Source organism: Montipora capricornis, chromosome 9 (genome assembly GCF_036669925.1).
Source record: "Montipora capricornis isolate CH-2021 chromosome 9, ASM3666992v2, whole genome shotgun sequence".
Taxonomy (NCBI): Eukaryota; Metazoa; Cnidaria; class Anthozoa; order Scleractinia; family Acroporidae; genus Montipora; species Montipora capricornis.
In genome coordinates, this window is record NC_090891.1 from 42,486,616 (window position 1) to 42,499,115 (window position 12,500).

The window sequence follows — 12,500 nt, forward strand, 5'->3', positions numbered from 1 at the left end:
CGAAGCCTGGTGTTTTTTTCGGCTTTTCCGTAGACGTGAAATAGGAATCTAAATTGAATTGCAGAACCAATTTCTGAAGCACTCGTCGTAAGGCTTGGAAATCTCAGTTCTTCTAACTTTTTTCTTGTTCTACTTTTTCCCAAATGCAATTTAAAGAAGCTGATTTCGGCACTTTAGTTTTGTCTGAGTAAAATATTGCACTGCCAGCAACCGCCTATGTAATTGAACTCCTGTACAGTTTGAAAATTCGTACTTTAACTTAACGATTCACTATAAACAAGGAAATATAGAAATACAAAGTTACAAGCAAGAAAAAACTAAACTTCAGAACGCCAAAAACCACGACTGAAAAATTAACTACTTACAAGATCTGTACGGCAACTCCGGGTACAACAACTGACTTACAAAAGAAAATACAATACTTTATACGAAAGACGAATACCTAATGAATCGACGAAATGAACAAAGGCAATTACATATGATTAGGCAACAGAACTTAAGTACATTGAATAGACGCGATAACGAAGCAAATACTGACTAATTAGTGCATGCGAAATTTAGGCAAATTTAGAAATATCTCACGAACGTGACGAAATACACGATACAACAATTAAGCGATGACAAATGACAGCAAATTAAATATAGCCGATAAAATCAGTGCAAATACAGCAAACTTGTAGAAAAACATGAAAGAAAACAAAAAATCGATTTCTCGTGTCTACAGCCTACTTCAATAACATTTAAGTGACGAATACAAATTTATTGGAAAAATTAAGCATCGTGCGGTAAACAGGAAACTTGCGTCTTTTGCCAAAAATCAAAGAAACTTGTTTGATTTTAACTCATGTTTTGCCTGTGTAGTGCATTGCGGAACTATGTGTTACCCAGAGGGCAACGCGTTAAGGGATTGATTGTAGTCCTCGAGTGTGAAGGAGAAAGAGACAAGTAAAGAGAATTTTCATGCATTTATGACAAGAAATAGTCTGCCGTTTTCCGGTTTAAAGTTTCACTTAAACTCTATGCTAAATCTCTCTATTAACCTTTAGTATGAATTGCATGTCATTACATTTCTAACATGTTTGGCTGCAACACTTGTTATATGAAACTCTGCTTTAATAGTTACCATTCACTCTTCATTTCTGGTGTTTGGACCATCACGCATGGCCTTCAATCTCTGTCTCTTGCTGGTGACAACTTTTGAAACTTTCTTCGAAGAAAGAAGTCAAATAATTACCTGCGAAACACCATTTCTAACTTTGAAATCAGTAATGACTGCTGCACTTTTTGAAATGATTAACTTTTATATTTTACATTATGTATCCTTGCTTTCTTTTATTACCGTATTCGTACAATTAGTAGTAGGGAACTTATGCACACGCGTTTTTGAGACGCGGACGGCAACCAGAAGTGAGCTGTTTTCCCTTTTAACTTGTCTTCACACAACCACACTTACATTGCTAAGTATCTTTTCTCCGTTAGAGATGATTGGTATAAAAATCTGGGAGACACCACTGTCCTGAGACGTGAAATGTTGTCTTCCGGTTGCCGTACGCGTCTCAAAAACGCGCGTGCTTAAGCTCCCTACTAGTAGCTTTCCAAGAACCTGCAACTCCAATACTGGGTCTATGTAACGGCATTTTCACGGATCAAGCTATTTTTAAATGAGTTTGGCTTGTACGAATGGCCATTCTCAATCCCATGGGTAATAATGTTTCATTCAAGACTTGTGATTAACAGGAAAGATCTAATGTCGTGGGAAAATCAATCTAAAAATAACTCGGTCTTCAAAAACGCAGTTCCACAAGTTGAGTGAAGTTGTACTTTCCTAGTCATGGGCTCCTGGTTTTTCTCAATACTTGTATTATATGAAATTATGATGTATATTTAAAGTGCGAGTTTTAGACAAAAGAGAGAAGTGATCCCCGCACTTATTTGAACAATTTAATTTCACTTTAATTTCACTAAGACACACCTGAAAATTTCCAACATGATCTCTTCTCTAAATTAACGATTATCGTTAATTCTTAATTTGCTTTCAGTTTACTATTATCGTTAATTTAGGACACCGTGTCCCAGGACTTGTGGTAGCAGAGAAAATAAGGAAGTAATGGATTGGACTCGAACCTGGAGCTTCTACTCTATAGGAACCGCTTCTTTCCGCTTCACCACTGAAGATCAATACAACGCGTTTTCAAAAAAAAAAAAAAAATTTTTAAGTCTGCCATAAAATATCGCTGCTGAAAAAAATAGGCCTAGGCTAGGTTAATAATTTAAGCCTAAGCTTGGATTTAAAATGTTTAGCTTTGTCGTGAAGTTTGGAAAGCCACCTTTGCAGAGTGTAATATTGTTTGTTGTCGTTCTTTTCAGCATTTGCCTTCTCTTTCAAGGCCGTCGATAACCTATCGATATTACAGATTCCACCTTTTGAGAACGTCGAGCACCCTCCTATATTATCTTGGCTCTCGCACGAACCAGGTTGAAAGTTTTTTTTACTTGACTAAATGTCTCGAATTGTGGCTTTCGGTGTTCGCGGTATCGTTAAAACTGAAAATTCCATAAGAGCTAAAATTTTACCCATTGTGACCGTTGCACCAATGACGTTTTGCAATGAATGGTCGGAAGCGTGCGCGCATTGCTTTTCCATCCATCCATCCATCCATCCATCCATCCATTTACTCAATATAATCACAGAAAGTCAATATATGACTTGGCTTTACCGCTAGCAAGAACAGATTACTACCGGAAAAGTTGTGCTTACAGTGACCGGAGCCAAAATCTTGAACATGCTGCCGGAGCATGTGGAAAGTAAAGCTTCCATTAGTGCTTTTGAGATGAAATTTAGCCAGCAGTGCAGACATATTTTAGTGGTCACAGGCTGAGCATAATCCTCCCCGGAATTTTTGGCCGCCATCTTGAATTTCTGAAGCAGAGGAACTTTGGGGAGAGGAATAAATTGCCATTTATGGGATTTTTCAAAAGCGAGAGAGGGGAGGGGGAGTGGCAATCTCAACATTCATTAAACATTATACCTGCCAACACTCACGCATTGTGCGTGAGTCTCACGCCGGCGGGCCAAACGCGTACGCATCGATCTCACGCATTGAAGGCAATTTCTCACGCCTGAGTTGGAAATCCGGATGACTTGTTCTTTAGCACACTAACAACAAAAATTGAATGCAACATTTCCCGTAAATGTTCCAACAAACTGCGCTTAATGTCGAGTTTGAGTCGTAACTGTATCAGAACGTGCTAAAATGTCCCGTTTCAGTTTGCATTTGAGGGACTGGAAACGTCATCGGAACATCTTGGGACAATCGTCGGTAGTTGCCGGAACATTTTCGGAAATTCCGGTCACGAGGAGACGAAAATAAAAACATGGCGGCTCGATTGAGTTCGGGCGGCTTGATAAGACGCCTGCACTGCAGGCTAGAGGAAATTAGAATTTCTTAACCTCTCCATCGACTTGTAGCTCCACTACTGTCCGCATTGTAGGTTTCTTAGAGCTTTTTTTTTTCATTGTATCATAGATATTTTTGTCGTAATGTGAATAATCACGGCGTTTGGGTAGACCAGAAATTCAAAAGATTGTAATTAAGTTACCGTGGCTAAATAAAGTTATCTATCTATGTATGTATCTGTCTGTCAGTTTATCTATCCACCTAAGGTACCTCCATCACATCAGAAAAAAAGAGCTGATTCTTGCGAATCGATTAGTGGTAAATACGAATAAAATGGTCAAAGGCATAAATGGACACAAAATATACCGGTATAAAATAGCCCGAAATAGGCCTTATTTACGATAGCCGCCCTGTTTGTTTTCAAATTGTCATGCAAATTAGCCATGTGTTATGCTGGGAGGCAAACATTGGAAAAAAGGCAAATTGCGGAAAATCGGCCAGTCGAAATATTGAAATAACATTGCTAAAAGTCCATATTAGTATTTAGAATTAAGCACCTTTTATAATAATTTTATATCTTTGGATTGCCTTTGACAGTTTGACTTTCTACTTCGTTAGCTGCTCATTTTTCACTAAAAAAACGTCGGAGTAACTTGTGTAATCATTCTATTTTATTACTTAGGTGATAAACATTCAATGAACGTGAAAAAAATCATCTGTGTGGCTAAAATGTTTGTTATAACCTCTCGAACTTGCGTTGTTTGCCCCCTCAGAAGCGTGTAGCTAATTTGCATGATAATAGCAAATCCAACATGGCGGCCATCGTGAATGAGATCTATTGCCTCTCGTACATGCTAGATTACATTGTAACGCAAATGAGAAAAACTAACCGTGAAAAGGGCTATTCTGTAAGAAATGAGGCTGTTTGAGGCCCGTTTGCAGAAATCCTCTCCAACGACACTCGACACGACACGGTTGTTTCTATTTGTTGTTGTTGTTGTTGTTGCAAAAAGTTGTTTCGTTTAACAAAAAGAAAGTGAAATGTATTGCTCGAAAGGGTACAGTGCATTGCTTCTAGCCAATGAAGTCACCGCGTCGTAATTACTGCATCGAACAAAGTCAACCGAGATTATAACTCGGATACCTTTCAGGTATTCCAACTAAATAGCGATTGAATGGATTGAAATGAATCTGATGAGAAATACTGTTTACCGTGAGGAATAGGCGTTCCTTTAAGCAAAAAGAAGATCGGAGTCACCTACCCATTTTTTTACCAATCTTCTTTTTCGGAACCTTTGAAACATAGTTGAGCAACCATTATTCGCGAATAATTTGGGAACTGAAAGCACAGGTGTTGCTGTCCGTGGCTGAACAACGTTTTGTGGATTCTTAGTTGGGCTAAACAAGGCAACAATTTATTTCTAAACTTCTCTTCCGTAATACAACTCTTCAGAAGGGTGGCATGCCCAATCGCGCAACGTTGGTTGGGGTCGCTTCTGGTGTTAAATCAAGTTCTATTGCTCAGTGTTAGGGTCATGTGTGACCAGATGGAAGGAAAGTTCTATCAGAACATGGCGGAAGTGGAAGGGAGCTGTGCACTCGGCGGATACGATGAAGAGTTTGTGGATGATATTGAAGGGGAAGGTTTTTAAAGATTTTTCTTAGTAAGAGCTGGTTTTTTATGAGATGCCATTTGTTCATATGAATATGATTGAGATCAGGAATCTGTAACAAACGGCAAAATTCTCTTGCGCGTTTTTTGTTTATTTTGTAGAGTCATGTTCAAAAGGTTATCTGGATAACCTCTGTGGAGTAATCTTTGTTTGAATAATGCGATGTGTTCTTCAAATTTCGCTTTTGAAGAGTTAGTTCTAAGAAGCCTTAGGGTTTCTCCTTTGATGAAACCTTTCCTGACGCGTTGAGGGTGGCAGCTGTTACCGCTCTCAATGACAGATAAACAAAGCATAGAACTTTGTTTTATTTCATTTGATGTGAAATTAAAACCGACGTTTCGGCGTTCTCACCCGGGTTCAAGACTCGTTCTGACCTCTCATTGAATTTGGTCGTGGTAGTCCTGATTCAAATTCTCGGCTGCGCTTGTAAATAGCCAACTGGTTTGCATCCAGTCAATTGGGATTCTTAATAGTTGTTGTTCATTTTTTCTGTCGTTTCGTTGATTGTGTTTCATTGGCTCTGAAAAGCCCCCATTAGGACAACCTCGTTCCCAGGGTCTCTCTTCTCTGCCTCCCTTGGTCGTTGGAAGAGACCCTGGTTGCGGCTAGTCACGTGACCACCCAGAATCTGGGTGCTAAAAAAATCTGCTGGAAGGGTGGGGTAACAGGGTTTCTTGTTTTTCACAGTGACAAATTTACTAAGGCAGGGAGAGAGCGGTATGTCGCTTGCCTCAGTAGTTTTCGCGCAAAAGTCATGTTTCAAAACCAAACACCAAAAAAGTTTTTTTACTCTGCTGACTCAAGTTTATGTAGGATTTGTGCCGACGTGGTTGCACGTGTTTCCTCTCTTTCCCTCAACAATCGAAGCAGATAAACTTTAAATATAAACTTTCCAGGCAAATGACTTGTTTCACTTTCAAAATTATATCGTCATAGCCAGCCGAAAGTAGCGCCTTCTGAACACATCTCAGAAACTCGAGCGCCATTTTGAAACCAACAATTGTTCAACTTCACCTTCCCCCGGATGGTATTTTATTGTCCTCTCGACCAAATGTACTTGAGTACCCACCCATCCTGCGGTTTTGGATGGATAGATGGTCTCGTGACCAGCCGCAACCAGGGTCTCTCTTCCAACGACCAAGGGAGGCAGAGAAGAGAGACCCTGGAAACGAGGTTGCCACGAGGAGTGGTCAATAGACCATTTTACAGTTGTGGCTAAGTTACCAGGCCTAGCAACGGAAGCGAGGCTGCCGGTGACCCTGTTTTGTTACAAGCTTTTGTAATGTTAATATGGACTAATTAGAATTACAACAACACAATTTACATGATAAAAGCAGTAAGGTCTGTATCAATGCAAGGTCACCGGCAGCGCAGCCTCGCAGCCATTCATAGGCTTGGTCGCTGAGCAAACAACTGTAAAATGGCCTATTAAGTATGCACAGAAACCCATAAGGGTTGAAACGTGTAACGCGCGTTCACAGCTTCCGAATATTCAGTGCGAACTGATTGGTTGAATGTTTCAGTGCTAAGTACCATATTTGGAAAACCCCTCGCTCGTGTTGTTCCATATATGGTACTTAGCAAATTGAATATTCAGAAGCTTGTTTCCCAGCACACAAGGGGCCGTTACACGTTTCAACCCTTATGGGTTTCTGGTATGCACCTACGCATCTAAATCGGCATAATAACAAACTTGAAACTGTTTTTAATATTCACATCACATTCGCATAATTTGTTACTTAACCTTGAAAATGGCGCGATGAGGATGCCGAAACGTTGGATGTTCAGTTTTATCTGAAGCAAATTACTCTTGAAGGAAAATTCGTTGTTTCGACGTTCCATGAGCTTGTTTTCGTCATGGCTGTCTGTTACACCCGGAAACATCAGAACATGGTGGCGAAACAGCAAGAGAGTGGTGCATTTGACGGATACGATGAAGAGTTTGTGGATGAGATAGAAGACGATTGGCTGTGCCCAATTTGTCATCTGTCATTAAAAGAACCGGTTCAAACCAGGGTATGCGGACACAGATTCTGCGAACTGTGCCTTGAGAGACACTTTATAAGGTAACTGAGGACCGCTGAGGGTAACTTTGTTGTGGTAGTCGCTACGAGATAAAAAGGGTAACGTCTTCAGCGGATAAAAAACTAGGCTGAAGTGATCGTGTATTCAATAAGGCCCCTTGTCTACAGAATACTGGGCGTGAAGGTGCCATACAAGAAAGACATATATTGCGAACTGGTAAGGAAGAATTAAACCACAAGTTCATTCAGCACCAAACGGCCGAAGACCATTCATTTAAATATCCAAGCCCTGACTCAATGCACCTCCCGTCCCCTACCAGAGAAAGACGATCTATTCAGAAAGTAAGGGCACTTCCCATTTGACAGAACTGACCGGCCAGGCCAGGCATTTGGAATGACGAACTCTACAACGCCTTCAAATTAACACTCTTTGAGGATGATATAAACTCCACCGGGAGAATGCGAGGGATTATCATGCAAGTGTTCCTTCGAATTGTTGCGTTTTCTTTGCAAACTGACGGGTCTGGCCGTCCAGTTCTGACAAAAGGAAAGCGCCCTAAGACTCTGTGAACTACCTGAATAGCAGCAGCAAATGATTTTCAACTTCTTTCATACCTTTGAAACTTTTGCGGCAGACGACATATTACTGTAAATAGACTGAATAAACATTTTGGCATACCGCCCTCTGGTTCATTGCATCGGGCAATTTGTGAAAAAAAAAAACAAAAAAAACAAGAAATGTGATCGCTACAGTAACCCTGGATCTGTGGCCGGCCACTCCAACCGTGGGGGACTTAAGTAATGGCAAATTATTTACTTGAGGATATAATTTATTCAATAAACAGACAGGAGCGAGATGGACAACAGCTCACTTGTCCTCTGGACCAAAACGTCCTGATACGTGACAAAGTAAGTTCTTTGTGTAAGGCAAGTGAAGAATAAAGCGATGAATATAATGATATGTTAGCATTCTTCAAAGAAATAAGAATACAGGAACTTGATTTAGATGTACTTGTCACTTCCAGGAGAATTAATGTAGGAAGTTGTACCCGGTTGTAAACCGACAATAATATTCCTTGTATTCCATTTTAAATGTGGCCTGTGCGATACGTGTTACGTTTGGGCGATATACGCCCTCACTAACACCAACGAAGAGTTTTAGCTCAGTACTGTAGTTGTATTTCCTTTATTTAGCAAATGAGCCGAAGCACTGAACACATTGTCAAAGCCCCTTACGAATTTGTACAAGTCAAAACAAACATCGTCCAATGACATGAGATTTCCTGTATGTCCCTTGTGTTCCCCTTTAGCAAAATGGGTTAAAGCAGTAAAACTTCCCTTGCGTTGTTTTTATTTAAGGACATCTTCCCAGACAAAGCAACTGAAAGAAAGGTCCGTTCGTTTGTTATTAAGTGTCCAAGAGGTTGTCAATGGACTGGCGAACTCAGATCAAAAGAGGTTGGTAGTGGGGTTAATGGGCCCTTTGCAGGTTAGTGATCACATGGTACAAAAACCGCCATACTGGGACGCGAATTGCCCACTGGGACATCTAAAACAAAGAAAATTTAAATTATCTTGCTTCTATTTGGATGTCCCCGTGCGCAATTTCTGTTCCAGTATGGCGGTTTTTATACCATGTGATCACTAACCTGCAAAGGGCCCATTGCAACCTCACCTTCGTTGGTGATTGCCCTGGCAGCACCTCGGCTTCTTAGCGCGGTAACTTCTCCTTAAATCTATGCTTCTTTCAACCGCCTCTATTAACTATGTTTCAACACGGCATTTTTGCCTTCACGTGCCGCACGCGCTTTCAAAAGGAAAAAAACATTGTGGATTTATTTCATCTTCTCGGATTTGTCCGGAGAAGTGAAAATTATTACGGTGTCGATTAGGAAAAAAGATAGAAATGGCGTACCCCTCCCAAGGATCTGAAAGACGCCGTAAGATGATTTTTTGACTGCTTTTGTGCAAATGCGCAGGGTGAAAGACAATACGATTCAAGGTCCAGGCCATACCACCGCGAACTTTTTGCTCTACTCTCGGCGAACAGTGTTTGAAGTTTTTTAGAGTGCAACACGCCTTACCGTGGCCACCCAACAAACTTTCACGTTTGACAACTACGTGTAAATACGTCAACTAAACAACCCATGCAACGGTGTTTAATGTGCGAACTTTGCAAGGAGGCGTGACTATCAATCAAATTCACACATCCTGATTGGCGGACAATTTGTAAAAAACTTTGTTAGGTGGCCACGGAAAGGCGCGTCGCACTGTATTGTCCCAGAGAATTTTGATCAACAAGAATTGTAAGACAGGGTGTTAAGTTTATCCTTATTACATCCCATAAGACTTGAAAGTTGAACCATTTGCAGCACTTTCTCTTCAGTTGTTTAAAAACCGTCCCTGAGTGTTGGTCCCACTGGAATTGAATCAACGACCTCAAGCGTTGTAGTTTGATGCTGCACTTGTTTAGTTAACCCGTTTGCGTTCGCTCGTGACACTGGAAAAAAAAACACTTTCATAGACTGCAAATTCGCAATTTAACGAAAGCTTATGCATTTTAGGATCACGAGAATGAGTGTAGAAGATTTCCAGTGAACTGTCCAAATGGTTGTGGAGAACTCGTCCCAAGAGAGGAGGTTTGATTTTAGAATTCAGTCCTTATACCAGTGTCGTGAGGCCTGACCCAAAATTGTCACTTTGGCCAATCACAACAGACAAATAACACAGTATGAACCAATCATAACGCAGAGCAGCTCCAAGCGCGGGAAGAAATGTGGTGTCAAAAGTTAGTGTCCTTAAGCAAAGGCTGAAGAAGAGTTTCAAGTTGTCGGATCGTACACGACGCTCTCTCACTTCCTTAATTCCAAAATGTGTTTTATTGTACAAAGAAAACACATTTTGGAATTACCAAGATGAGATTTTGTCGTGTACGATCATCCAACAAAACTCCTCTGCACCCTGGGCGTTAAGTACGACCCAAAACTGTCACTTTGGCCAATCACAAGAGAGGACTAAAACACTATGAACCAATCATAACGCAGAGCAAATGAAAGCGACCAGCAAGTTATAATTGGTTTTACCTTCGATTGGCTAAAAATCATGTTGTGGTGTTAGAATTTTTAGCCAATCACTGAATTCAGCAATGTGAAATCAAAGTAGTCTCAAATTTATTTTGAAGCTCAATTCAAAAGCGCCAAAATGGGTAATAGTCCTTATTTTCGTTCCTTAATGAAATAAAGCTAGCGATCTGATTGAGCTTAATTTTTTTCGGTTGAGGATTCATTAAAGAAACCTTACATACAAAAATAAGAAACAAGTATACGTCCAAAATGAAGCCAGTGCATCTCTAGTGAACTAAAACGTTTGAAAGGAAACTGAATCAGCTGTGATTATAGGGAGGTTTTGGTCGGGTAAGATACTTGACTGAATGTCAAATCAGTGCACTCTCGTGAAATACTGAATTTCAATTTGTTCTACAGATTTCACCGCATACTGAGGATAACTGTTCTCTGGCACAAATTCCCTGTCCCTATGCTGCGATGGGCTGCAACAAAAAGGTATTTGAAGTCCTTTGGAGGACGAGAGCACATGACGCTGAATTTTAAGTCTATTTCTACATTAATTCGCTCACTTTTGGAAAGCAGGATGCCGCAGTGGTGAGAACACTCACCTCCCACCAATGTAGCCCGGGTTCGATTCTTAAACTTGGGCTTACCTGTGGGTTGAGTTCGTTGGTTCTCTACTCTGCTTCGACAGGCTTTTCTCCAAGTACTCCGATTTTCCCTCCTCTTCAAAAACCAACCTACGATTTGATATTAGTTGTTTCATTTGATTTATGTACAGTGTCCCCAATGCCTCAGCGCTAAATTCAGTTGACACTTACATAAATATTATTACTCATGCGCGTTTGATTTATAGACACTTAATGCACGTTTTAGATTCGGAACGACTTGAAACAATGACTTCATGATACCACCAATCTCTGCATTTCATTTAAATTCAACGGGCTTAACATATTTTAAAAAAAAAAAAATTAAAAAAAAAATCGGGAATACCCTTCATTTCGACAATTTAGATCCCAGCAGTATGGAGGGACAATTGTCACGTGAATCTTGTTTAATGGCCTCGCTCCCACGGGTCTTCTATAGTTCAGTGGTAGAGCATCCGAACTAGTCATCGGAAGTTCGTAGGTTCGATTCCTGCAAAGGAGCACTCGGAATTTTTCCGAGTATACCCGAGTCACCATTGAAAAAAGTAATATCACCTCTTTAGTGGTAGAGCATCCGAAATGGTCATTCAAATTAAGTTGATTGATTGATTGATTGATTGATTGATTGAAGGTGGTAGGTTCGATTCCTGCAAAGGAGCACTCAGAATTTTTCCGAGTATACCCGAGTCACCATTGAAAAAAGTAATATCACCTCTTTAGTGGTAGAGCATCCGAACTAGGCACCGGAAGGTCGTATGTTCGACTCTTGCAAAGTAGCACTCGGTTTTTTCCGAGTATACCCGAGTCACCATTGAAAAATTTATTTCATCTCTTCAGTGGTAGAGCATCCGAACTAGGCATCGGAAGGTGGTATGTTCGACTTCCGCAAAGGAGCACTCCGATTTTCTCCGAGTATCCCCGATTGAATTAAATCTCTTCATTTCATCCTCCGGAGTTAACATGTAACATCTCTTTTAATACAATCGAGAGTATAAATGGTTGGTTTAAAGGCTACACATTTCATCTCAATAGAACCCACAACCTTTTCCTTTCATGGCATCTATAATGACAAGAAACTGAAATTAAATCTCATCTTCACTCTGAAGTGGAAAACCATCTTGACTTGGTGTGTACTAAGTTGAGGAGCACTGAGGAGGAGTTGTGGAATACTAAAGACCACCTTGACTTGGCCTGTACAAAGTTGAAGAACACAGAAGAAGAGTTGCAAAGTACTAAAGAGAAGTTCGAGGAGACCACGAAGAAACATGAAGAGAGGATCCATGCTCTTGAAAATAAGCCCTTCACATACATGTGGAAGATTAATGGCTTCCGTGAAATCTTAGAACAAGCTAGAACGGGATAGGAATCATAGATAACATAGAAAGTGAGCCATTTTATACCAGTGAATGTGGCTATAAAGTTATATTACATTTGTTTCCGAATGATTCCTCCACAGGTAAAAACACTCATTTGTCGATTTACTTGAGGATAATGAAAGGCGACTTTGACTCCATTTTGAAGTGGCCTTTTGCAAAACAGTTTACTTTTTCATTAATCGATCAACAAGAAAATTTATATGGCCGGGAAAACATCACGATAACCATCCCAGGAAACCTGGAACAACAAGATTGTAACTCGAGACCCCTTGGGGAATGTAACAGTAGGTGGGGATTTACTAAGTTCGTAGCACATG

At 40.4% G+C, this 12,500-nt stretch overlaps 1 protein-coding gene across 1 annotated transcript in view; it reads left to right on the forward strand.

Moving 5' to 3' along the window:
• The first annotated feature begins 6,961 nt into the window (after positions 1 to 6,961).
• The window catches only part of LOC138017610 (TNF receptor-associated factor 4-like), a 6,801-nt gene continuing 1,262 nt past the window's right edge, over positions 6,962 to 12,500 (forward strand). The window contains exons 1-7 of the mRNA XM_068864650.1: positions 6,962 to 7,137; positions 7,941 to 8,004; positions 8,455 to 8,553; positions 9,660 to 9,734; positions 10,578 to 10,655; positions 11,946 to 12,049; positions 12,211 to 12,500. The exon at positions 12,211 to 12,500 is cut by the window's right edge and continues 1,262 nt beyond it. Of these exons, the coding sequence (XP_068720751.1) occupies positions 6,962 to 7,137; positions 7,941 to 8,004; positions 8,455 to 8,553; positions 9,660 to 9,734; positions 10,578 to 10,655; positions 11,946 to 12,049; positions 12,211 to 12,500 (886 nt within the window). The remainder of the gene's footprint in view (positions 7,138 to 7,940; positions 8,005 to 8,454; positions 8,554 to 9,659; positions 9,735 to 10,577; positions 10,656 to 11,945; positions 12,050 to 12,210) is intronic.